This window comes from Podarcis vaucheri (genome assembly GCF_965113315.1).
Source record: "Podarcis vaucheri genome assembly, chromosome: 3".
Classification (NCBI taxonomy): domain Eukaryota; kingdom Metazoa; phylum Chordata; class Lepidosauria; order Squamata; family Lacertidae; genus Podarcis; species Podarcis vaucheri.
In genome coordinates this window covers 64,232,875-64,260,095 of record NC_138761.1, presented here as the reverse complement: position 1 = coordinate 64,260,095, position 27,221 = coordinate 64,232,875, and the positions used below count along the sequence as shown (strand labels likewise).

Below are 27,221 nucleotides of genomic sequence, written 5' to 3'. Positions count from 1 at the left end.
TGAGCAAATGGTATCCCACACTTCCCAGGGCTTTTTCTTGTCACTTTTATGCAAAAGGTCTGGTTTTTATTTTTATAAGAAGGGGGTTTCTTTGTGCTAGAATGCCACATCAACTTAATTGCATAACTGGATTTGCTAGTATGTGACTAAATCCCACTCAAATATAGCAGAAGTCTGGAAGCACTCCAAGTGTACTGCTGCAAAAGTCAATAATGTGGAGTTGCAATATAAACTCAAGAGCCTTTATGACCTCATCAGTGTCATGCAAATGAGCTACATAGTGAACTTACTCTGCATAGTCATAAAAGTTACACAGTTTTATGGGCATGAGTTCACTTAACTGTGAATGGTGAGCAACAACTCTCATATTTCATTTAACCTTGATTTTTTTGCATGGTTGCAGCTTGCCAACTTCCTCACACCTCTGGACATCATGCTTGGATTACTAGCTGCTGCAGCACATGATGTAGATCATCCAGGAGTAAACCAACCATTTTTGATAAAAACCAAACACCATCTTGCCAGTTTATACCAGGTGAGAATGTACTTATGTCTCAAAGGTTATACAAGTACAATTTTAGATTTTTATTATAGCTTAGCTGCATTTGATATTGCAGCACTACAATTGCGACGTTAGGTTTTCTATCTTAGGAAGGAGTCATGTAAACTCTGGATACGAATCCTTCACAATTCTTCTCCCTTATACAAACAAATGTTCTATTCACCATCACAAATAATCAGACATCATTGTATCCAGGGCTGTCTATATGCTGCTCCTTCCTTTTCTTTTTCAAGTTGAGTTTTGGCATCTAGGCAACCCAACTTTTGTGAGTAGAACATCTGAACTTGGTAACTCGTGAAAATTAAACTGATTTGTAGAATTTTTCCTGTTTTGTACAATACATTTTTGGTTTTTTTGGTCTTGGGGAGAAAAGTGGAGCTATGTAGACACTGGAAAACTTCCCCTCACACTTTCAAACTTATCTCGGGTGCTATAAACTTTTTTTTTAAAAAACGTTATATTCCCATTACAACATTAAGTGCTATTCTGTATTTCTGTGGAATCCAACCCAAAGCCAGACTTTTCAGAGAAGACCCCAGTTCAAAATGAAGAGCTGTTTCACACAGATGCACTGCTTTACTAGTAACTAGCTAAATCTTTGTTCCCTGTGCTTCCCCACCCTCTCCACTTATTATATGGTGGATGAGTTACCTGTTTGGCACTGGTTACCTAAATGACAATACAGACGAATACCTCGCAAGACGGAAAACTCGCTAGACGAAAGAGTTTTCCATTTTGGAGGTGCTTCGCAAAACGAATTTCCTATGGGCTTGCTTCGCAAGACGACAATGTCTTGCGAGTTCCTGCTGGTTTTTTTCCCTTTCCCCCCTTTTTCTAAGCCGCTAAGCCGCTTATCTGCTGATCCGATCAGCAGATAAACCGCTAAAAGCCGCTAAAAGCGCTAATCCGCCAATGGGCTTGCTTCGCAAGACGAAAAAACCGCTAGACGAAGAGAATCACAGAACGGATTCTTTTCGTCTTGCGAGGCACCACTGTATAGTGTGCCCTCTGGCATCCCACAGAACCCCTTCCTGATTTAAAGTAGGCAGTAGTGACTGGGAGGTGGGGCTGGAGAGAAGCAGTTGGACTTTTCGTAGATATTCTTAAGAAATTGGAAAGTTTCAACTCTCATCCTCAAAACATAAAGCACAGTGTGCACGGAGGGGATTTCCAAAGCCTGCACCCATGTCTTCAAAAAAGAATGTGAGAAGTTGCCCACAGCAAGCAGTTGCTTTTGTATCTGAAATGAGTAACTGTGGTCAGAGAACCTTAGGATTTATTATGCTAGCACAGGTTGTATTTTATACTACCTAATTCGCTGGCCACTCTCACTTGTGCTCTGCTTGTTTCTGGTGAACTAGATTAGTGCAATTGAGTCTGTAACCAGCTCCCTGGGGAATCCTGGTTTTCTATTGAACTAATTGGGGATGGAGGAGAGAGAGAGAGAGAGAGAGAGAGAGAGAGAGAGAGATTCTCTTCAGCTCTCACTACCATCTATACTTTCTCCCTGGAGATGTCAGTTGTGTAACAGGCCAGACTGTCCTTCTACACTAAGATAAAGCAACAGACAGGGGGGCTATGAGAGCCAAGGCTATGACAGAAGGATGCTGAGATATCCTGTGACTAACTCAGCTTGCTCTATCTGTTTTGACAAGCCATAGCCAAACATAGATATACCACTGTGATGATCTGGGGCACTGCTCCAGACTCCTCCAAATGTCAGGGGTTCTGGACAGGAGGAAAAGAAAACTCTGAGGAACATTATTATCCTATGAAATAAATGCAGATTATTCTTTGAGAACTGTACAGTCTTCACAGATAAACCAAAATGTTGCATATAATCACATAGACATACAGATAAACTGCTATGTCAGGAATCTTCATAAGTATATTTTCCAAGTGTCCTCATCCTCACATGAACAACCACATCTCAGAGGGCATCCTATTTTAGGGAACCCACATCATGCTAACTTCAAAAGAAAGAATCTAGAGAGCAATATCATAGTTCCATCAGAAGACAGGCTCAACAAACCAATTTACAAATTATAAAGCAAGCAAGAAACCTTAATCTTGTAACAAAACAAGATTCAGACAAAATTACCTCCATTATTTTATTTTATTTTTTACATTTGTTGGTTTAGAGTGTTCAATATAATTGTGGAGGCATATCTGAGGCATTCGTTACTGCAAGGCTCCTCAAGACAATGTTTTTTAATTAAATACTCATCCTGATTTGCTTTCACAAAGCTTCTGCAGGTCTGGTTTTTATTGAACATTCAGTCCAACTTGTTTGCAGGGTGGTTATATGACAATGAACATTCATCCCAATTTTATTTATTTATTCCATACAATTTAGATACAGCTTGATTATTTTTTTAAAAACCACCACCTCCAAGTAGTTTACAAATTTCAACATGATTTGTTTGCATAGTGGTTATAAGTCTTCCTGTTAATCATTATCCCACACTTTTTACTTCATTTCCCCATCACTTTCCTAACTGCAAAAAGTCAGGTGGTTTTTTTAAGTGGATTTGCTGTGCCAGAGTGCTTTAACCCAATTGCACAAGCCTAATTTTCTGGTATGTGGCTGAATGCCTCCTGGTTGCAGTATCTCAAAGTATGTGAAGAGCTGTAGTAAAATACCACATGTAAGGGCAATTTCAGGTGTGTTTTGAAAGTGCATGTGTGGATACAGTGTGTAAAAATATAAGCCTGATGTTTGTTTCAAGCCTGTTAGAACAGCATGCTTTAAAATGTAGCATGACATTGGAACAGTGCCCCTTATATCACTATCACATACACAAGGAGCAGCATCTACTTTATTTTAAAAGTTCCAAAACATGTTTAAATTACTTTTTTAAAAAAATCCAACCCCCCTTAGCACTCACATGCCTAGTCAATGGTTCTTCTTATACATTTTGACATAACAGCCTGTCAGTCATTTACTGATGCATGTTGATGTGTGCAAAAATGCTAGTTGCAAATAATGAAAAAGCAGCATTCATGTCAAACATTAGACACCACTAAATGTGAGCGCATAAAGGAATAAGGTTGTTGCATGAATAATTCCAGAAGAAAATGTGTTATTTCTAGTACATTCCATCATTTATGCATGACAAAGCTGCCTTTTGTGACCGGAGATTTCCAGATGGGAACAGCATGTACCAAGTACCATAATTTGCTTCCCAAAGTTCTGATTTGAGCCCCTGATGCCACAAGGACAGCAGGGGAGCTTTGAACAATGATGACAAGGACCTTGGAACCACAGTTCCCACTATGAAAAACGCCTCGTTATCGCGCAGACTTTGCCTCCAACTTTCATAGGCAATTACAAATGAAAACATGAGCTCTTGTTTTCTTCCTACTTTCCTGCCTTGTCATTATAGATCACGAGGTACAGTCAGTGTTAATCATAGCAGCACCAGAACTAACATATAAAATTAACACACGTATAAGGGAATTACATTAGTTAGTTGAGGACTCATGATGCTGTTACACTGGTAAAGCTGAGGGAGCTCTGCTACCCATTTCATTCCAAACAACTGATGTACAATGGTTCAAGTGTGTAATTGGAGCGATGTAGTCCTCACTGGTGAATAGGACCGGGGAATAATTCATGCAGCAACCATTGGTCTGTGCAGTTTCCCATTCAGTTAGGGAAACATGCACTGATGCCTGTTCCTCCATGCACATGGACTTCATAGGGCTGAGAATCTTTTTGGTTATTTGTTTCCTCCTCCAGAATGTCTCTGTATTAGAAAATCATCACTGGAGATCTACAATAGGCATGCTTCGAGAGTCAAGGCTGCTTGCACATCTGCCAACAGAAGAGAGGTAAGCACCATCCACTAGGAAACTTAAGAAACATAGTATTTTCCAGAAATTTTTGACTCTTACAACTTCATAACTCCCCTGCATACAGGGAGGTATGCAGAGTATTGATGTGAATGAAAGAAAATACACATCCTAGGGATAGCAGTCTGAAAAAAGTAAAATTACAACATTAAAATTGCCCAGTTTCACAGGTATTGCATGCATTCTAGGGTTCAGCTGAAACACACACACACACACACACACAAATTTTATGAAACATGGTTCCCATTTCAACAATTGCAGTGATGGAAGGGAGTGTTTGGCAAATTTCAGGTGTGTGTGAGAGAGAGGGGGGGGAGAGAATCAGTGACTGCTATTGTATTTTCTCAAAATTACCCAGAAATTTATTATTCTGGGGCCATCACCACCACACATCCCTTGTGGGTGCTCTTTTGTGCGTTGAACATTTCTAAATAATGTTCTTGAACTGCAAGCCAGGGCATTCTGGGGGAAAACAGCCACCACTCGGTAGTCAACACAAGCAGCTCTGCTGCTGCTGAAGAGACAGCAAAGCACATTAAAGGAGAAATATGCTGCCACCTCTGACCCCAAAGTCATTTTGCAAGGTAATTTTGTGCTGCTCACACCCACTAGAATAGCTTAATTTTCCTCATACATTTGAGCTGAACGTGCCAATATTTAGTCTTTGGACTCTGCCTTAATCAATTCACTGTGCTACTAAGTCATTTTATGAAATATACTTTTAGAAATGGGAACAAATTTCGGTAGGGGGGAGGAATTGTGGATAAAAAAAAAAATCTCCCATCCTTCTATTTTTCATGGACAAAATAATGTCACAGTTAATTGTCTGACTAAAGTAACAGCAGATAAGACAGACCAAAGAGAAAAATACCGGCTTACCTTATTTTGTTTAAGGTAAAGGTAAAGGTACCCCTGCCCGAACGGGCCAGTCTTGACAGACTGTGGGGTTTGTGCGCCCATCTCACATTTATTGGCCGGGGGCCAGCGCTGTCCGAGGACACTTCCGGGTCACGTGGCCAGCGTGACATCGCTGCTCTGGCGAGCCAGAGCCGCACACGGAACGCCGTTTACCTTCCCGCTGGTAAGCGGTACCTATTTATCTACTTGCACCCGGGGGTGCTTTCGAACTGCTAGGTGGGCAGGCGCTGGGACCGAACAGCGGGAGCGCACCCCGCCGCGGGGATTCGAACCGCCGACCTTTCGATCGGCAAGCCCTAGGCGTTGAGGCTTTAGCCCACAGCGCCACCCGCGTCCCATTATTTTGTTTACATTCCATTTAACCTTTGGGTATAGGGCAGTACAGTGGTACCTCGGGTTACATACGCTTCAGGTTACATACGCTTCAAGTTACAGACTCTGCTAACCCAGAAATATTGCTTCAGGTTAAGAACTTTGCTTCAGGATGAGAACAGAAATCGTGCTCCGGTGGCAGCGGGAGGCCCCATTAGCTAAAGTGGTGCTTCAGGTTAAGAACAGTTTCAGGTTAAGAACGGACCTCCAGAATGAATTAAGTACTTAACCCGAGGTACCACTGTATATAACTTCAATAAAAAATAAATAATAATAACCACCTGAGGTATACATGAATAGGAACCTTCTATCTTGGACCAGGGCAATGTAAAACATCCCGCTGCAAATAAAGTCAGCATAAAGCAGTGATGGCTAAACTTGGCCCTCTGGCTGTTTTGGGACTACAACTCCCATCATCCCTGACCACTGGTCCTGTTAGCTAGGGATGATGGGAGTTGTAGTCCCAAAACAGCTGGAGGGCCAAGTTTGGCCATCACTGCTATAAAGCCTCAAAAAGCTTCTCTGGAAAGCAATACATTTTCCTTCACCACTTGCTATTTGAGGTTGTTATGATGAGAGAGCCAATTAAGTAATTGAGCAATTCTAACCAATTACCAGGATGCAATTAGTGGTCATGTGTTGATAGTTGCTAAACCAGTTCAGAGTGTTTGCTTCTGGGAGTGGGGAGAAAACTTTTGGAGCATAATTGTGAAGAAGTATACCAATGTGAGTTCAGCAATGGTGCATTAAACTGGATGCGCTAAATAAGGATTGCTACAACAATTGGCATCCCCAAACACCAGAAGATAGGAGAGATGATATGAAGAGGTATTAATAATGCCTTGCTCAAAACACACTTTTTAAACTACAGGCATGATATTGAACAGCAGCTGGGCTCCCTGATCTTGGCAACAGACATCAACAGGCAGAACGAATTTCTGATCCGGTTGAAAGCTCATCTCAAAAATCAGGATTTGAAAATGGAGGATGCTCCTGATAGGCATTTTATGCTTCAGGTAAATGTAAAGATTTTCATACCTCTTTCTGTGAACACATAACCCATGTGTGTGTGTGTTTGTATTCATGCATTCAATGTGCGGAATGGCTTGACAAACTGTCAAACACTCGTATGTTGGGTCCTTTTGTAATACACATGCAGAACAGGGGAACAGCATACCACTTCTCTCCTGCTACTTATGGAGCAGAGCTTTCCTCGCCATATAGTTACATCAAGATTGATATAGGGGCAACAAGTGCTTGTGAACATGTGTAGCGTTTGGGGTACAGTGGTACCTCGCAAGACGAATGCCTCGCAATACGAAAAACGCGCAAGACGAAAGAGTTTTCCGTTTTTTGAGTCGTTCCGCAAGACGAATTTCCCTATGGGCTTGCTTCGCAAGACGAAACGTCTTGCGAGTTTGTTTCCTTTTTCTTAAAGCTGCTAAGCCGTTAATAGCCGCTAAGCCGCTAATAGCCGTGCTTCACAAGACGGAAAAACCGCAAGACGAAGAGACTCACGGAACGGATTAATTTCGTCTTGCAAGGCACCACTGTATTCTGGTTTACCTAAGCTGCTCCCAGAGGAGGCATTTATTGTGCAAGTGATATTCCCTGTTTACTCATGTTTAACAGAAGGGCTAAACAATGCAGTCATCATCCTGTAACCATCCTATATTTCCCAGCACTACTTCTGTCATTTTACCTATATCCCAAAAAATCTATGATGAAAGGAGTGGAATAGCAGCACATTCCTTCTGCAGTTGCAGACAGGAAAAAAGTAAAACTGAGGCACAATGGGAGCTGATTCTGGGAAGCTAAATGATATGCTAGAGATGCCATTACATTTCTGGCTGCAAAGCCATTTCATGTCCTGCACTGCAGATAAGGGGAATTCTCTCTCCTTAGCTATTTGCCTGGAGCTTACTTTTACTTTTACTATAAATGTAATAGGTGTGTTCCAGATGGAATCTTATATGGCTTCAGTCCTCTTGTCTCAGGCTGAAAGTGCTGGTTTTTTGTTTTGTTTTTTACATGATTTTAAAAGATCAGAACACAATTGTGCTACAGTTCGTGCATTTTTATTGGTACACCCAAGTAAAAGCTAGCAAAGCTCTCACCAGTGTTGGCTTTTTGTTTCTTGAAAGCCATTTAAACAAGCAGGCATCGGTTTCGAAACATTAGAGGAGACAACAGGGAAAGAAGGCAGCAGAACAGCAACTATTGAACATCACTGTAGTGTAAAAGATTCCCGGTGTTACTTTTCTGACTTCTTTTAAGGCTCAGCCTAATTAATTACTTCCTATTTTTACAACTGCACAACTGTTTGGCCCCTTAATTACAAAGAGCAGTTTCTTTGGTTGCAAGGAATCCTCTGTTAGCAAGGTTTTTTTTTTTAGAATGCCTGGGACAGAAAGGGAACTAAGGGATGCATTGCTTGGTTGAGAGAAGATGGCTGTAATGTCCTTGCATAGCCCCTTTTCTTTAAAAACACCCTAATTAAATTGCTGTCTCTCCTATAGGGAGTTGTCCTCACTCTCTACACACTGCTGTTTGCGCTTTTAAGTTTTTTGGTATATGAAGAGCACAATTACAATGTAACAAATTTCTAGTTGCCAAACTGCCTAGAAAAGGCAAACATTAAATTGCTAGCTGGGTTGTGAAGAAAAAGGAAGGACCTAGAAACCAAACACAGCAATGTTTCCTTGAAAGTAAGGCTATGATCCTCTTGCACTGGATTGCACTCTTTTAAGTTATGCAATTGTATTATCGTGGAATATCGAAACTGGCCATGAAAAAAATAGTGCATGCACACCAGTTCAAAACTGGGTGCTGAAATGGTGACAAAAGGCAAGAGAAAGTATGTGGTGACTATGTGGAGTCAGTAAAGGGGAGGGGACAATACTTCCCACTGGTCTATGGCCCATCATGGTGTAGACAGAACATAGCAAGATGCTGACACCAAACAAGTGCCACACCTCTGGAAACATGGACAGTGAATGACATATCAGCTTGTGCCTTCCAACAGAAGAGCAATAATTTGGCAGTGCTAGAAGCCCTCCATCTGGAAGCATTCCTAGGCTAGTTAGATTGAGTGAGACCACTGAGGTTGTGTTCCGTGGGGCATATATAACCCAGCCACTGTATTATACACTTCCATATAAAAAATCACAATAGTAACTGAGATGGAAGAAATTAAATGTACATATTTTTCTGTAGAGTACAGTGGTACCTCGGGTTACAGACGCTTCAGGTTACAGACTCCGCTAACCCAGAAGTAGTACCTTGGGTTAAGAACTTTGCTTCAGGATGAGAACAGAAATCGCATGGTTGTGGCACAGCGGAGGCAGCGGGAGGCCCCATTAGCTAAAGTGGTACCTCAGGTTAAGAACAGTTTCAGGTTAAGAATGGACCTCTGGAACAAATTAAGTTCTTAACCCAAGGTACCACTGTACAAAAAATGGTATAGGGAGATAAAGGGGCTGCTGAGAAGTGATGCTGGTTCTGGTTACACATGGCTGAGGTTTAACTATTCTAGCAATGAGCATCATAAACAATGTTGGTTGCTGGGGTGGGGTTGGGTGGGGGACTACTTGAATGCCTTGGTTCTCTCCAATCTGCTAAGCTGCCTACAAGATACACAGTGGGGGGTGGGGGTTTCACCTATATCTTTTCTGTTGGATTTTCTATTACCTTTCCTCTCTGAGATTCATACAGCATAAACTTTAGCATTCATAGTTTGCTTTCCAAAGAGATTCTCTCAGCACTTGAACACAAACAAGTACCAAATTTCAGGAACCAGGCTTCTCAAAAATTAGTGGTCCTGCTGATGGAAACATAATAATTCTCATGTGCAGGGTCGTGGGATGACTGGAAACATGCCAGCATGCCAGCCAAATTCTAACCATTTTCTGTTGCTTTAAACTAGGATCTGGCTGCATATATTATGGGAACATTTAATGCAGCATGTAAACTTTGGGGCTGAAGGTACATCAGCCTTTGTTACTGAGACAGAGTTCTGCTCTAAATATCTTCCCTTTACAGAGAAATACCAGCAAAAATAAATGGCATCACATGAAAATCTTAAATGGATTTTGCAGATGATGTCTGAGTAGAAAAAGCTGCAATTAAACTACTTATTTTTGGTGGGAGGATATTCCCCACTTCTAAAAAGTTCAGCAAAAATATACAAGTCCCTTGTTCTACTAAAATAAAGCCTCACTCTTAATGCATTTTGTTTCCATTATAGAAGAGGCTCTGGATTGTACTTTATTGAATATTTATACCATTATAGCAGCAGAGATGCTAGATGCTACTATATAGCAGTTAAAGTGTGCTGCTATTCCTCTCCACTTACCTGATGTAGCTCCTCAGAAAAGATGTATTTAACACTTTTTTCTTACTCAAGTGTGCACTGAAAGTTATTCCAGAGAGACGTATCCTAAAGCCATTTAGACAACAGTGAACTTCAAGTTATAATGAATTATGCTGCATATTACTATGCATCAATGGCTGGTGTCCGGTTAACTATGAAAATGATACGGTACAGTCCTGCACCTAGTTAGCCTTATTATTTATCTTATCAGCATACTACTACCAATGTGCTTCATGGAACATCTAAGCAGACTGCCATGCACAATCCAGCAGGTGAAGCTTTGACAATCAACGTAACTCCAACTAGGAAGCTTCTGCAATTTCTGCTAATCAGGCATCTTACTAAAGGCAGGAGATCCCTGCCAGAAAAGAAGCTGGTAGCCCTTCTTTTTGCCCAGTATCAAGAATCATTTCCCCTAACTTTGTTAGAAGTGAATGCCAAGCCATCCCTAAATATTTCTAATCTGCTACATTCTACCTATCACGTCTCGCTTGGCTGTTCTTCAGAGGGCAGTGACAAAGCCAAATCTAATTTAGGCTCAGAAAGACTCAAATTGGTTGTTCTAGCTGTAATGCAGTAGGTAATAGGATCTTCAGACTAAGGTCCCACTATTATGGTTATTAACCTGAAATATAACTTGCGCTGATTGCTTAACAAAAGAAATGACAGTAGAAGATGCCTCCTACTTCATAGCTTTTAGCTTTTTAAAAAAAGCTTAGATCATTATTCCATTTCAAATGGAAAGCCCGCCTGCAGACTGCTTAACATAGCTGCTACTGTGGAGGAGTCAGAGGAACAAATCACGAAGCAGATGCTGCTTCTTCCGAAGCATAATTACAGGCTTACCTGTCTATCTTGCCTCTAGTCTCTCACACCTTGTACTTAATGTTCTTTGACCAAAATAGTATTTCACATGTTCATGGCATAGCCATATTTGCATGAAAGATAAAAGGAGACAACAAAATGAACTCCTCCTCACAGGGGCTGAGATATTTCCTGTGTGATCAGAAGCAGTATTTGGGATGAGGGAAATGAGAATAAAAGCCACCTAGTAATCATAAAAAGAACAAGTCACACAACGTAAAACAGCTGTCCTGATATATACCCTCATCCAATGAAATAAGTCACTAGGACCACAGCATGGTACTCAAGCATTCTTCTCCTACAGTGTCTTCCTGATTTTGTCTTTAGTCAAAGTATATAGGCTAAAGCATTCTACCTCACAAGGAAAATTCCTGATGTTGATGAACAACTTGTGGGGGTAAAATTTAGAAGTGAGCAAATTGATTAAACTGAGTAATGCACTTTCTGGTTGCTTAATGAATAGCGTATCAAGAATTAAGTATTTGGGTATGAAATGCTCTTGCTGTTCAATCAACTGATCAATTTTGTGGATATTAATCTTATGAGGTTTAATTCAGGATTTAGACTATTTAATTGAAAGATCTAATGAAATGATTAATGAACTGATGTTTATTATAATTAAGTAGCAATGCTAATATAAGGACTACCAAGGTATCAGAAACTTTAAAAAGTTGAAGTTATGCTAGAACATATCAAGTAGTTTGTGCTCTGTCTATTTTTGGTCAAAGTTTTCAAAAGATTGGATTCACAGACCTGCTGTGGGCCACCTGAATGAAGCTCATGGAACATTCAGGGTAGAACATTCAGGAAACACCTGATATATATAGCATATCATGCAACAATCTACAAATCTAAGACCAGAACCAGCTAAAAATTATTATGCACCTGAAATTAAAGGGTGTGTTATCTGATCTATATCTGAACAGGAGCCAAGTTATGTTATGTTGGGAAAACAAAGCTGGCAAATGGAGGAAACTCAGGGTTACGCATCTCTAGAGTCTAGCAGAAAATCATGACAATGGCAATACCAAAGTCAATGTATCATATATGGCAGAATAAAAACAGAATGCAGAAGCATTCTGGAAATTTTCAGGTACCAAGGTTCCCATGGGGAAACCTGGATCCATAAAAATGGTTAATTAACATTTAAGACAATGTATTTGCTTTATGGAAAACAGAACTCTATATGTTAGCCTATTGGCTAGAATTGACTTTGTTTTATACCATCACTATTATTATTATTTTGACCCAAGTATTCTGTGGGTTATTAGGAGTTGCTTTTAGATGGTACTTTTGAAGTTGTGTGTTTATTTCATTTGAAGTTTCTCCCCTTTCAATTTTATTCTTATTCATGAAAAATCTAGTAACTCCCAAAAATGTGCTGAATTAAACTTTTAATACTGGACTGAGCAATCCTTGTGCCCATAAACAGTGGTGTTCTTGGCACAACAGATATTAGGCCTATACTACACATTCATTTTGAATGTATGGAGTGCAGTATCTTTTACTGCATCATTCATACCATCTTGTCCTTATTTCCAGATTGCGCTAAAGTGTGCAGACATCTGCAATCCTTGCCGGCTCTGGGAGATGAGCAAACAGTGGAGTGAACGGGTTTGTGAGGAATTCTACAGGCAAGGTCAGCAGGCTCATACATTTCACTTTGTGTTTCCAGTCACTCAATCCGGTTTTGTTAATGGGAAATGGCATTTACTTATCCCACAGTGCCCAATGCTCACTTTAAGCCTCCCACAAAAATATGCTGACAGAATTGAGGCCTCGTTGAATAAGTGGCTAGGATTAAAGGGCAGAAGTAAGTTAATAGAATTAAGGCTGTTTAATTAGCTGGACTCCCAGATATTGCCAACCTGCCAACCTAGCAGTTCTAAAGCACGTCAAAGTGCAAGTAGATAAATAGGTACCGCTCCGGCAGGAAGGTAAACGGCATTTCCGTGCGCTGCTCTGGTTTGCCAGAAGCGGCTTAGTCATGCTGGCCACATGACCCGGAAGCCAGTAAAGCGAGATGAGTGCCGAAACCCCAGAGTCGGTCACGACTGGACCTAATGGTCAGGGGTCCCTTTACCTTTACCTACCAGATATTGGGCAACGATGTCAGAGTTTGCCTGCAAGCATGCATCATTCTTAAAATGCAGTCCTTACAAGTGACAAACTACCTGCAGAAAGGTTTTCAGACAAGCTTTTGTCTACTGGTACCTGGTCACATTATACGGTATGATAACATCTGAGGACAAGATGAACCCAACTCACTCAGAAACTTTTCTGTTCTGGACAAATCTCTACTTGCCTCCAAAGTGAGGTATCATTTTGAGCATTGTGCATGTCATTAGAGTTGCTAATGATTAGAATGCACTTGTCAGGCACACCAAGGGAGATGCCAGTAGATCACAGTTTCATGTTATCTTTTATTCATTGAGCTTCACATAGTCCTAATTGTTCCAAAAGGGCATTGCAAACATGTCATACAAAATCACAATTTGGTAAGTTACAAGTCATTACAAAATCTCTATTATATGTGTGTTGTTGTTGTTGTTTTAAATTAAATTTTAAAATCATTAATCTATGAAACTCAAAAGTCTAAGAATCTTCAGCCCAGTAACTGAATGACACAAACCAGGATTAAGTAAAATTTCCTAGGGGAAATTAACACTTACCAGGGAGTACATCCCATGGAACTCAATGGGACTTCCTTCTGAGTATCCCATAAAAGCCAAGAGGCTAGCAAGCAGAATCAAGGAAGATATTAGAGGCAAGAAATGAAGAGAGAGAGAAAAACCTTACATATATCAGATTATCATACATATCTATGGTGTGATTGCACTTGGTATGTTGTGTAGTTTTGATTGTACCATCTCAAAAAGGATCTTATAAAGCCGGAAAGGGTTTGTAAAAGGTTCAGAAAGGGGCAACCAAAATAATAAAGGGGATGGAGCAACTTCCCTGTGAAGAAAGGTATATTTTGAGCTTTTTAGTGTGGAAATAGGGAGATGAATGGGGGATGTGCTAGAGATGTATAAAATTATGCATCACGTGGAGAACGTGGATAGAGAGAAGTTTTCCACCACCTCTAAAAATACTAGAAACCATTTTCATCAAATGAAGCTGAATGGTGGGAGATTCAGGACAGGGGAAAGAGAAATACTTCTTCCTGCAACACATAGTTAAACTGTAGAATTCACAACAAAATGTAATAAGGAGCACTAGTTTAGTGACAAATTTATGGAAAATAAGGCGATCAGTGGCTACTGGTAGTGGATACTATCAGTATCATACAGGCTTGCTGAGGAGCAGCAGACATGGGGAGAGTGCTGATGTGCTCATTACCTGGTTTGTAGAAATACTGTAAGAATATGTCACTGGACTAATGGGCCTTTGATCTGATCCAGCAGGGCTTCTGGTAGACATTTTTAGGATAGCACTGTTAGGACGCATGGTTTTGTAAAGGCTATTTACAATGTGTCTTTTATGCAGCAGTGCAAGAGTACTAGACAATGACAAAGCTTTTTGTTTGTTTGCACGCACATTTACAGCCTCAAACGTGGTTAGTATATTAATAGACTTTTCTAAACTCTTGTTAACCTGTGTCCTGTATATCACACAGACACAAAAGAACCGCAACCACCCAGATAAGCCTTCAAAAGTTGTTCCTTCTTTCTGGTAGGTGACCTGGAGAAGAAATTTGACTTGGAAGTAAGCCCTCTTTGTAATCAGCAGAAAGACACAATACCTAGTATACAAATTGGTGAGTATGCAATGCCTTCCATCATTAGCTTGATCATAAACCAAATGATGAAGCACAAATAGTTTAGTCAAATTAAGTTTTGCAAACAATCCAAGAGACAAATTTAAGCTGCAACAAAAAAGTATACCGTATTTTTCGCCCTATAGGACGCACCGGCCCATAGGACGCAGCTAGATTTGGGGGGGGGGGAGAAAGGGGAAAAAATTATTTCCCCCCCCCAGGCGCGGGGCTGGGGCGGGAGAAGCCCGAGCTTCCCCCAACCCCAGCCCCCAGAATGGGAGCCAGAGCGATGGCGAAGGTGAGCGCACCTTTGCCATTGCTCTCGGGGCTTGCAGGGGCTGGGGGTGGTGGAAGCCCGAGCTTCCCCCGCCCCCAGAGCAGGTCCGAGAGTGCTGGCGAAGGTAAGCGCACCTTCGCCATCACTCCCAGAGCTTGCGGGGCTGGGGGTGGGGGAGGCCCAAGCTGGGGGTGGGGGAGGCCGAGCCGTGCAAGGTCCCAGAGCGATGACGAAGGTGCGCGCACCTTCGGCATCGCTCTCCGACCCGTTCGCGGGGCTGGGGACGGGGGAAACTCCGGCTTCCCCCGCTCCCAGCCGCGCAAGCTCCGAGAGCGATGGCGAACGTGTGCGCACCATCGCCATCGCTCTCTGACCTGTTCTGGGGGCGGGGGAGACTCCGGCTAACCCCAGCCCCGCAAGCTCTGGGAGTGATGGCGAAGGTGGGCTCACCTTTGCCATTGCTCCCAGAGCTTGCAGGGGCTGGGGGTGGTGGAAGCCGGAGTTTCCCCAGCCCCCAGAACAGGTCAGAGAGCGATGGCGATGGTGCGCGCATGTTCGCCATCGCTCTCGGAGCTTGCGCGGCTGGGGGCGGGGGGAGCCGGAGCTTCCCCCGACCTCAGCCCCCCGAACGGGTCGGAGAGCGATGGCGAAGGTGCGCACACCTTCGGCATCGCTCTGGGACCTTGCGCGGCTGGGGGGATAGCTTCCTGAAGCCTGGAGAGCAAGAGCGGTCGGTGCGCATCGACCCCACTTGCTCTCCAGGCTTCAGCGAAAGCCTGCATTCGCCTCATAGGACGCACCCACATTTCCCCTTCATTTTTGGCGGGGGAAAAGTGCGTCCTATAGGGCGAAAAATACGGTATACAAAAAAGGTACATACAGGGCAGATCAGCCGTATGGAATCTTTCACTCGCATGATCTGATGCTTTGTCAGACAAATGAAATGCGGGGGGTGGGGTAGGAGAGTGAAAGATTAAATATGAAAATGAAGCCTCAGACATTTTTAAGGCTGGAAACAGACAGCAGATGGAGAGCTGCATGTGGTGGTAATAGCTCTTTCCCCATGTCCTGTTGCTATGTCAAAACCCATTTTGCAAAATTTTGAAGAAACAGAATAGTCCCACCACCACCTGAAGCCTCCTTACGGAAGGAGTAGATATAATGTAGACACCATGCTCAGTGTTCCTGTTTTCAAATCACTTTCAGCGCTCTGAGGAGAAAAATCTATGTGTAATGGGACAGACATTGGTTCCATTACAATTACAGCTATAATTAAAAAAAACTGAATTCATGACCACCAAACCAGTAAAAAAGGGTGCTGCATGAAGTATCTCTACATGAACCTTGTTGCTTGCCTTCTGCAACACAGCCTCAATTAAATACTTAACAAGGAAACAAAATCTGAAATCCTGTATTTGTGAAGGACCAAGTTGTTTGTGGTTTTCCAGGAATCCTCCACATCTTCCCCTTTCCCCCTTTGTACACATCAAAGCACATGCGCCTGTAAAGCTGAGAGGTGGAATGCACCCCAGTTTTGCACATTTTGAATAAGCAATTGGAGGATTTAATTTACCTTCACCTCTTTCAAATGATTCAAGTCACTGAGATATAAAAAACTTCCATTCTCCCCCAAACCTGGATAGACTATTTACAAAGTCCTCTTAAGACTAGGACAGAATTGAAGGACAAGGCTCATTAGTTGAATAACTCAATGGTTGTTTTCCAGTTAAAAATAAATCATCTGTCTTTTGGTCCTGTGCCTGCCAAATAAAAAAAGATAGTTATAACCTTTAAATGTTTTGCTCAAAGAAATGCTTCTACTTTTCTCTGAGCTTTGGGGTATTCAAAAGTTGGACCAGCTATGGTTAAAATCAATGACAGATTAAATTGTTTTGGTGTCTGGGTAAATTCATATTTAATTACTCAAAGAAGACAGAGATCAAATTCAAAAAGATAAATGTCTGATATTTTTATAACAGTAGCAGCATCACATGAAATCTGTTCGCAGCAAATTATGGCCCAACTCTAATTACTGTTTCAGACATTGAACAGATGTTTATCAGGAATTCTCAGTTCCAGTTCCCGTTCACATTATAACGGTGGTCACCATGAAAATATACAATTGTAATATCCTTTTCTGGATTGTGCAAAGTAGCCCTAAGACTTCCTGAACTAGTAAATAAGCTCTCAGGAGAGGGGGCACTAATAGATAAGCTAGGTCAACGTCTCTGCAGGAATTAAACAAATGCAAATTTAATTCAATTTAAACTTAAAATTGGATTAGACAACTAATTCAAGCTTCTGCATAGGGCAAGTCCGTACAGTTCAAGTGGTCTACCACTGCCCTTTTTTATTAGACAATTTCTATTGCTGAAAGCAGCAGAAAAAAGGAGGTGACGTAGAAGCAACTGGTGGCGGTGTCAGCTCAATTAAAATAAATTTACATTAAATTTAAATAAATTGAAGGCCTGAAGCTACATGAGGCTCCAATGTTGCCATCTTCCCCCTGCCCTGCTCCCCATCACTGCTGAAGAAACATGGTCCACAGGTTTTATTTCAAGCTTTGTACTAGCGGGAAGGCCTAGCTGACTTAGCTGCTGATATGCTCTGCCTCGTGTTTTCCCTCAGGCTTCATGACCTACATTGTAGAGCCACTCTTTGAAGAATGGGCCAACTTTACTGGGAACACACCCTTATCTGAAAACATGCTGAACCATCTGAGGAGGAACAAGACCAAGTGGAGAAGTCTGCTTCATAAGCAATACAGCAGCAGCAGGAGCACTGACCACACAGTCCCAATGACTGAAAATGAAGAACAGACTTTAAGTGAAGGAGAAGCCCCATAGTGCTGGCTTAGCACTCTGCTGCAGTGCTACTACCTTTCACAACAGTGAACAAAACCCTAAGGGGTCTGTTGGGCCATGGTCAACAATGCAGGAAGCGAAGAAATCGGGGAGGAAAGCCAAAGCGACAGATGTCCTCCTCAACTAAACCTACACCACTTCGGGGTTTGGTCCTAAAGTTCAGCCAAATCCCACTTCCTCATCTTACTATCTGAAGCCATTCATCACTTCTGATCACAAACTGCTTGAATGAGAAGCTTTTCAGTAGTGCTGAAGCTGGGGCAGTAGGCAGGTACCAACTAATAAGAGGATTAGAGGATACAGGCAAGACCAATGCATTCTTGGTTATCTATTGCATTCACTTTGGGTCATGCTGTGACGTGTGTTTGTGAATGACAGCTTAGAGCAATGTACAGTCTTCAGTCTGGCAGCTGGGCTGCACATTAAAACCCACCACCAGCACCGTCAGAAGGACATCTGGCCATGCAAGAGAAAAGCGTCTCATTTTAAACAATTAAAGCCTTTTTAATTTTTGTATTTGGTGCACTGGACAAGGAATCTAAGAACCTTGATGTAAGGTTATTCTGTGTACACAAAGCTTTTTCATGGTGGTGCCCCATTTTGTTAACCATTTTATGCCACTTTAGGTAAAAGACTGGCATTCTTCTCACTGCAAGAACAGTATTTCCTATCAAATCCAAAAGGGAAGAGTTGTACAGTTTAAATGTTTCCAGATGTCTCTTTTGATGACTGTATCTGTGACCTGTTTATATTCGCACATGTGTGTCTCCTGTACATATAAGGCGCTACTGATCCCATACCGAAATAACAAAGTATTATGGGAAAGCTACCTATATAAACAATGGCACTGTGAACAAAATACTGTTAGTTTTAGTATTGGAAGCATTTGTAAAGATGTTAGACTATTAATACACTTTTGTTTGCAGATAAAGGCCTTAACCTCTAGCATCCATTACTTTCTGATGGCTATCAAAAGTCATCTCATTTTAGTCCAGCCTGTTTTCAGTTGCCCACGGGGTAGATTAGAAGGGCAATTTATTTAAATGCTTGATACACCTGCGGCTCCATAGTGTTAAGCCACACTGCTCTAGTTAAGCTGCACCTCAGTTCAGTTGTTGCGAATCCCTACCCTTCTTGTATTTTCAAATGATCTGTCCATATTTTTCACAAAATTTTACCTTATTTAGGAGCATGGTGGCAAACTGCAACCCGATGAAGCTTGGAGAACTAAACACTTAAGGAAAACCAGCAAGGGCTTCATCGTAGTCATGGATCTTGTTGAAATTTTGCAGTAATTGAATATGCTGAGATGTATCCACAATCATTGGGAGTAGAGGCACACCCCACCAAAAATTTGTTGAAAGTCATATTTCCTGTCAGACATAAGCTCATTCTTTTTATCATATAATGAGAAGTACTCTCCCTACAACAATCACAAACAGCTCATTTTGAATCTCATGAACTCAGTTTTGCATACCAAAATTAGCAGAAATATGGGAATAACTGATTACGGAATATATAGGGGGGGAATTTTCTGTAATCACTTTCTCCTATATACAAGTAGAACCATTAATGGTTTTGCTTATCTACTAGTACTTCACCAAGCACATTTCATGATGATAGTTACATCTTATTTTGGGTTGCTGAAATTCAGAGAAAAATACAAGATTTCCTGGACTTGTTTGAGAGTGTGATGTGTTTAACAATTTAAAGAAAAATCATCCTGAAAATCATCCAATCCATTATTTTTTTACACTAGTCACATATAATTTATGTGACTATTAGGTGTGATCTACTTCCAGATTTACCATAAAATTTCTTATTACATAAGTACTGCTTAATTTCCATGATAACCAAACTGTTATACAATTATGAGGGAGTTTCTATGACAGATTAATTTCAAAAGGCAAGTGAGTACATACAATTACACGTCAGCCCATTCTTCTGTATGCATCCTGCAATGGAAATGTGAATCATCATAAAGTTTAACTATCTTTTGATTTCAAAAAATTCATCATCAAAATAAGGAACAAGTTAACTACCATGAAATCTTAGGTGTTGCCTGAACTGGAACACAGCAGAAAAGCAAACTCACAACAATGCAAAAGAACATTTTGTTTGCAAGTAAAATTAAGAGCTTACTTCTGCTCAGAGATTGAAATATAAAGCTTTTTCTCCCTTTGTACAACGTGGAAGAAAGTGTACTGAGCAAACAGAGCTTCAGGCACACATTTTAGTTGCAACGTACTGCAAGAAATTCACTGAACAACAGTGCTCAAGAACTCTATGACATACAGCTACACAACAGCATTACATTTTGATTAAACTCAGAGTTCTCTGGACGAGATATGGTACATCTGTGCTTAGGAAACACCCACACTTTCATTGCCTTAATGAGGCCTATAGTAACTCCATATAGCCAATTCACACAGCTAGAGCGGTAATCAGTTTTTTGTGTCTCAGCTTCCCTGACACAGATGAGTGCACTGTTTGTTTAATAATATCCGTGCCACCAGCACATGATAAATTACAACCTACTGTAGGAGAAACATGGTTGTGTGAATGAATGTCTTGAAGTGCTACTTCCATTAGTTTAAAAAAGAGATACTAAAAGCAAGCATTAAGAAGTGAAATATCAGTGATTTGCCAAAAACCAGAACTAAGAAATACACAGCAAGAGCCACAGAGTCTCCAAGCCAAAGGAATGTAAACCTTAGTAAGTCCCAAGGCAGAAAGGAAAGCTTAGGTTGAAAAAATAAAATACTAGTGTGATCTCTTTAGATTAGTGTGAAAATGGACTTTGAAGCCACATTTCACTCTGTGAAGAAAGGAGCTTTATATAAATAGTAATAGCAGCATTAACTTGTCAAAACTATAGCAAAGACTGTTCAAGATTTTCTTCCACATATCAGGATAAGAAAAAGCTAATTAGAATTCCACAGATTATTATTTTAACCTTAATTACCTACCGTGGTATCTCTGTGTCTTTCTGAAGATTGAAGTCAACCATAAAAGAGGGATGAACAGATTGCTGAAAAGGATAAATTACTGAATGTTTCAATATTTTACTCCACTTTGACGTTTTTCTACAATTCTTATCAGATTCCTTTCTTTTTCAATTTAGGTGGGCAAGTGGGCCACATTGTGATACCAGTGCACTTTAAAACCCTAGCTGCAATTTACTCAAATAGTCCAAAACTATATTCATATACTTGTGAGAAGTCTCACTGATTTCAGTGAAACACACTTTAAATAAAGGCTGCAATTCCTAATCACATTTGCCTGGAAGTGACAAATAAACAAAAATTCTAGAGTATGTTGATGTTCTCCCTAAGTCTGAAAAACAAGATTTCTCTGGGCATTATCTTCTTTCATTTCTGAATGGAAGAATGGCTATCATGGACAATTTTATTCTGGTAGGTCATGTACCAAGCAGTCTATTCACGGGTGAGTCTGAGTTCTTTAGCTAGATATGGGCATAAGACACCCTCAACAGCATTTATTTGTGTGGGAACCATACTGCAAAAAGAAACTCTTGCTTTTCTATTGTGGCAAATATTTCAGCACAGCGGATGGCATCCACTGCTGTCTCTCCACTGAACTGATGGAAGGCCTGTCAGCAAAACAGAGATTTAGGCAATTTCCAATTATTCCCCTCCCTTCTGCTACCTACCTATGCTTCCCTAAATCTGTTCTGAAGGGCTGGGGGGATCCGCCAAAGAAGATTTTTTAATTTGGGGATCACTGAAAATTGGCTCCATTCCTCTCCTGCTAACAGATGATGAGCATAGCATTGGTAACACTCAATCATATATATATTTAGGTACATAAATTTTACATACAAATAGAAGTTAGACTTGAGTATAAAGCACATCTTTTTACATAAAGCTACGCCAAATAGTATCACATGGTCCTAACAAAACCAAATGTAGGACCAAACTTCAGCTACTATGATTGTGTATGAATATGCATTAAGCTGAAAGGAAGCAATAGATTGTGTTTGAGCACAACACCAAGCCACAGTTCGTTAAAACCAGTTTGTTTGCCAAGCCATGCATTTTGTTCACAATTGATACCATGGATTGTTTTGCGTAATGCTGCTTTGTTGCCCACTCTGCTGCCCCTGCAGTGGTCAAGGAATGGCATGGCCTTCACATTACTGGTTCTCTTACTACTACCTAGCTACAAAAATGGGGCAGGAACATACTTGTTACACCTCATGCCAAACACAAGCCATAAACTTTCCCTCCCTTCCCAGATTCTTTAGAATGCCCTACACATTTCTAAATCCTTCCCTCTCAATCCTCCTGAATAAAATAATTTCTTGCTGCAAGACATCTCGCTGCAGTTCCATGGCCATTTCTTTGAAATTTGTTAGCCACCCCCAAACATGACTGATGATAATGGAAGGGATGCATATACTATTCCAGTGGATACTCAATCATCCGACACCAGCGCTGAAAGAACCACCCACCCAGCTTTACCAATCACCCAGTAAACACAAAAGACTCTTGCCCAATTTCTGCCTCCAGAGACCCTCTTAGCTGCAAATGAAACACCAACCATAATAAGATGGACTCTTTCCACAGACATGAACATACCCCAAACCACCAACCTCTGTTTCATACCTGAACATATTTGAAGTCAGCTCCCAACTTTCTAAAAATCAATTCCTGACTCCGACTTCTTCCAGACCTATCAATGGGGCCAAGGTCTGCATTATGTCAAGTTTCTTACCTGTAGTTAGAGCTCTGGATGGTGGTTGCTCTTCTTCTTTTCCTATCTTGGAACATAAGGAAGGTGGTGAACTAGTCCTCAAAAGGCTGTAGGAAATACACAGGCAATTCATCGGCCCTTTTGGTCCCATTGCACAGTTCCTCTGAGGCATCTGACAGCACATTCAGGCTGATATAGCAGTTGTTTCTGGTACAGTCACCATCAGCCTCTTTGTCCTCTTGATGTTTGTACATGGCTACCATGATAATGGCACTTACTGAAGCTTTGCCAGCGAAGATGCCTCTCCAGAAATTCCAGGAGCAGGAGAGAAGATCTGCCTAGCCAGCAATGGAGCAGCCTGTCTTGGCCACCAATGCTGCTGACTGCCCAGTAGCCAAGGGTGGCATCTGTATCTAGGAGTGAGGCTAGTTTATAGTAGAACAGCATAGTGCATGGTTCTACCCCAGAGTGCTTATTGTGAGGTGAGAATTTTAAAAAGCTTTAAAGAATGTTCATCTTTGCACAGCACTGATGAATGCAACAACTGAACCCTTTCAAGGACATTTCTTTGGACAGCTGGCTAAGTATCGCCTCAATGCAATTCATATTCTAGAGTTCCCTTTTGCACTTGTCTTCATGTGTCAATAAAAATCCCTCTCTCTTTCTTGTCCTTTGCTTCTGTAACACCAGCAACTACTATTCTACAGCAGGAGAGCTGAAATATTGCTAATGCAGCTGACACACATAAACAACATCATCTTTCCAAGGGAATACAAAGTAACACAGAGTGTTTATGTAATTTTTTTTTTAAAAAAACACTCTCCCCAATAATTGCTATCACACGTTGTTTACAATCTTCAAACCTTGGTACTAGTATGATTACTCTGAGTGAGTAATCATCCTTGGACTGCCTGAGTCCATGGTGATAGCATGATACTGACCAAAGGAGGACTTCAGAGAGCTAAGTACTGAAGGGTCATGAGTGTTTCCCAGAAGCAGAACTGCCAAAAGCACATAAATGGGGAAGAACAAAGGTCAGCTTCATGTACTTGCTATAGATAGGATTTTTGTGAAGCTGCATTTGTCTTTAAAATTGGGGTAAGATGCTAAGAACAAAGGAATGCTTTCAACATGTGCTCTTGGATACATGCTAGTAAAAAAATGGCATAAATTTTCTCATTGCAAAGTGGAGCTAGGCTGGCAGGATGGAAAGGAAGAGCTTGGCATGGCATGGGTGGGGGGAACCCTAATGCTAGGCAGAGGAGGAATGAAAGAAAGAGCTGGTAAACTGCCAGTGAGATTCACTTGGCTGCATGAGCATTTTCTAGCAACTCTTACCCCATGTGGGTGGCTGGGGTAGAAGGCTGGAACAAAAAGGATTAACCCAGGATAGCAAGTTTGGCTGCAATGAAAAACACAGTTCAAGCAAGCAGAGAATCATGAACCAGCTTCAAACCATGGTTTCATATTCTAATATCCTGGTTGTATATAAGCCATAGTTAGGTGGCTGGGGAGGGTTTGGATGTACAAACTACAGTTAAGTTAAACAGACAAACTGTGGTTTAGTGTTAGGTCTGAACAAGGCCTTGTGTGAAATTGTGACTGCTATGCAGTGATGCCAAGAACTAAACTGTATCTTTAACATACTGCTGTAAGTATTCATGTCAAAGGATAACTGTTAATAAAAAAAATACAGAAGGATGATGTTTGCATATGTGCATTTCTCACATTTTAGCCAATTTAGTCAAGCATTTGCTTTGTGCTTGCATCTTCACAAGAATTTTTGCCACTTTCAGATGCTGTTTATAAGTACAGGCTGAATTCTACAAGCCCGCTAAAAACTCTAGACTATTTCTGAAAATCCCCCTACAGTTCAGAATTGGTTCAGGAGTGGGTAATACTTCTTATCACAGCAAGCCATGTGGTTTGGCCCTCTTAGAGCACGTCATACAATTAGTAAGAAGTTCTCAGAGTGCACTTCAACTTTTAGATGTCAAAACATCCCCTATTTTCTCACTTTTCTTTAATCAGGATCCCCCCCATCAGGATCTCTTGAAGCCCTTCTTGGTCACAGAGGTATCATAATAACTTTTATATTTGTGAGTCAAGGAAACAAACCATGTATTTCTGACTGCTAGTAGAAATTCTCCATTACCAAATCAAAAACTGATGAGGGTGGGAAAGGGTAACATGACTCCTATAGCCCAACGTTCAATTTCATGCCATTTGTTACTTGGGCTGCCTATGCCAATCTGCATTATGAGTTAATATGCTAGAAATGTTGATCCCATTTTCGGGCTTTTCCAGCAGTTGAGAACATACTGCACTCCATAATTTTCCAAGTGTCAGAGTTCTGTGCAGTGTGTTTTATCAAATATCAATAAATATAAAAGTTAGTCAACACCAAGTACAGAGAAGTTATTCAACCTATTTTAACCCTAGTGTGAAATATAAGCCAATGCTCATTTATCAATTGAAAGATAAGCAAATTAAAAATAATAAACCACAACCAAAGTGCTGTCTCTATTTGCATGATGATATTTTCTATAGCTGAGTTTCCCCCTTCTACTTATTTAACTTGAAATAATGCTTAATGCATGGTAAAATGCAGTAGAAAAAAAACATCAGTATTTTAAAAGATGCAAAACTCCTTAGATGAAGCAAAAAGTTTTACCAGATAAAATGTATTATTTAAGATACTAAAAATAACTTGAGGGCAGATTACTGGATTATGGGAGGTATGTTAGTGCACCAAAATTCTTATGAATAGCAGTGTATCACCAGATGGCACTTCTGCTTTATAAAAAATAAGCCCTAGAATATGCTCCAGATAAAGGAACCTCAAGTCCCATTTACATCTCAGGATCCAGAGATCCAAGAAATCCAGGCGACAGAGGTGATTACTAATTCTGTGCCAGGCAATGGTAACTCTATGCCATGCAATGCATTGATTTTTTGGTTTTGGAGAGAAGACCGTATGAAATGTAAGAGAGAACTGCAAAACACAACTGCCAAGAGTTAGAGCTCCCATACAATATCAGGAGACGCACAAGCACCAGAAGACACAGAACCATGCATCATGAGGACTGAGCACTTGTAGAGATTTCACTCCACTGATAAATATTAACAGACCACAGGGAGAAGGGGAAGACAGCAGCAAGCACACTGAGCAAAGAACTCACACAAGAAATACCACGGTCACTACAGTCCACATAATACTACATTAAGAAATAGCTGGTCAGCTAGCTGGTCTAGTTCCAAGTGCTGGTGCAGCTGTAATCTTCTAAAGACACCAACAGAATGGGGGTGCCATACAAATCAGGGTGCGGGGGACTGATAACAGAACAAGTGGCATAGCCCAATAGTAGAGAAATATGTGGTAATGAGCCCACAGAGAGGGGAATTTACCTCTGGATATGCAGGAATCCTGTTTATCACCAGGCAACTGCAGCTTTTGAGAAACTAGCCTTCTACGCTCAAGTTCTTTTAGTATCTACGAAGACCTAGAAACTTTATAGCATGAATATCAACAGACTAAAAAAAAACACCAAGGTATTTGGTTGTTAAACTCTGCTTCTGGGAAGAAAAGGTGCTGTCTATGGAAGACAGGCAAAACTATTTTTTTTTTGCAAAGCTATAGTATCAGATTGCCCTCTGGTGGTTAGAAGCATGTGTTAATCACATTTAAAATACATGGGTTGGTCATTAACATCTACGGTAAAGGATATGACTGAGATAAAATTTTCACAACCAGGATGACGGAGGAATTTGTTCCGTATTTTTCCGATCGTCCTTTCAGCTCAAAATGCAATCATACATTCCTCTGGATTTTGCAATAGTTTTGGTCCAAAAAACTTGTGCACAAAAATATGTATTTTATGTAAATAAAGTCATATTAAAAGAGGAAATGCATTCAAAAGCATTGAAATCTGTGTGTTTTGTGGGGAAGTGCATGTAAAATGCCTATCTTTTAATTTGTCCTAGAATTTCCATTAGTGCCACAAAAAACACCCAATCATACATGGCTTCCAAGTTATCTCTAACCCACTGTTTAAATATTAAAAGGCTAAATATCACACACTGCTAATTGTTTATAATTAAGAGGTGACATACTAAGACATACAGCAATGTACTGTTAGCTCTAGAGTGGTACATCACTCAATAACTAAACAGGCACACATAGCCAACATTCAAATTACATGCATTTACTGCTATCACATTATTTATGATACAGGCCACATCATTTATGATACAGGCCAAGTAATGTCTTTGTCTATGCAAATATCAATACAGAACTAAAAGTTATCTCTCCCTTGAGTAAGAACCATGCAATGATGGAACAGAATACAAAATATCAAGCAACAAATTATCAGAAGGAAGCAATTTAATCGCAGGGAAGGAAACCAATATATTGAGCCAAATTTCCTCTGCTTGCCACCCACACAAAAAAAAACCATTTGCAAGAATTATAAGGAACAATGCACTAAAACTGGGAAAATAAATAAAAATATAAATACGGTAAGTAAATAAAAATACAATAAATAAAAAGCAACACTCAAAAGTCCGCAAGAGTCCACCAGAAGGTTTGAATACATGAGGAGAACCTGATAAACACACATTATGGGTAAAATCCAGAAACTCTCTGGGCTGTGCAATATCTA

At 40.7% G+C, this 27,221-nt stretch overlaps 1 protein-coding gene across 4 annotated transcripts in view; it reads left to right on the top strand.

The window, feature by feature from the left end:
* The window catches only part of PDE7B (phosphodiesterase 7B), a 171,538-nt gene extending 152,763 nt beyond the window's left edge, over nucleotides 1-18,775 (top strand). For all 4 annotated transcript variants that reach the window (XM_082215964.1, XM_082215965.1, XM_082215962.1 and 1 more), the window contains 6 exons: nucleotides 404-535; nucleotides 4,305-4,396; nucleotides 6,579-6,723; nucleotides 12,486-12,582; nucleotides 14,623-14,703; nucleotides 17,609-18,775. In XM_082215964.1, coding sequence (XP_082072090.1) covers nucleotides 404-535; nucleotides 4,305-4,396; nucleotides 6,579-6,723; nucleotides 12,486-12,582; nucleotides 14,623-14,703; nucleotides 17,609-17,826 — 765 coding nt within the window. In that variant the 3' untranslated portion in view covers nucleotides 17,827-18,775. The remainder of the gene's footprint in view (nucleotides 1-403; nucleotides 536-4,304; nucleotides 4,397-6,578; nucleotides 6,724-12,485; nucleotides 12,583-14,622; nucleotides 14,704-17,608) is intronic.
* Nucleotides 18,776-27,221: the final 8,446 nt, after the last annotated feature.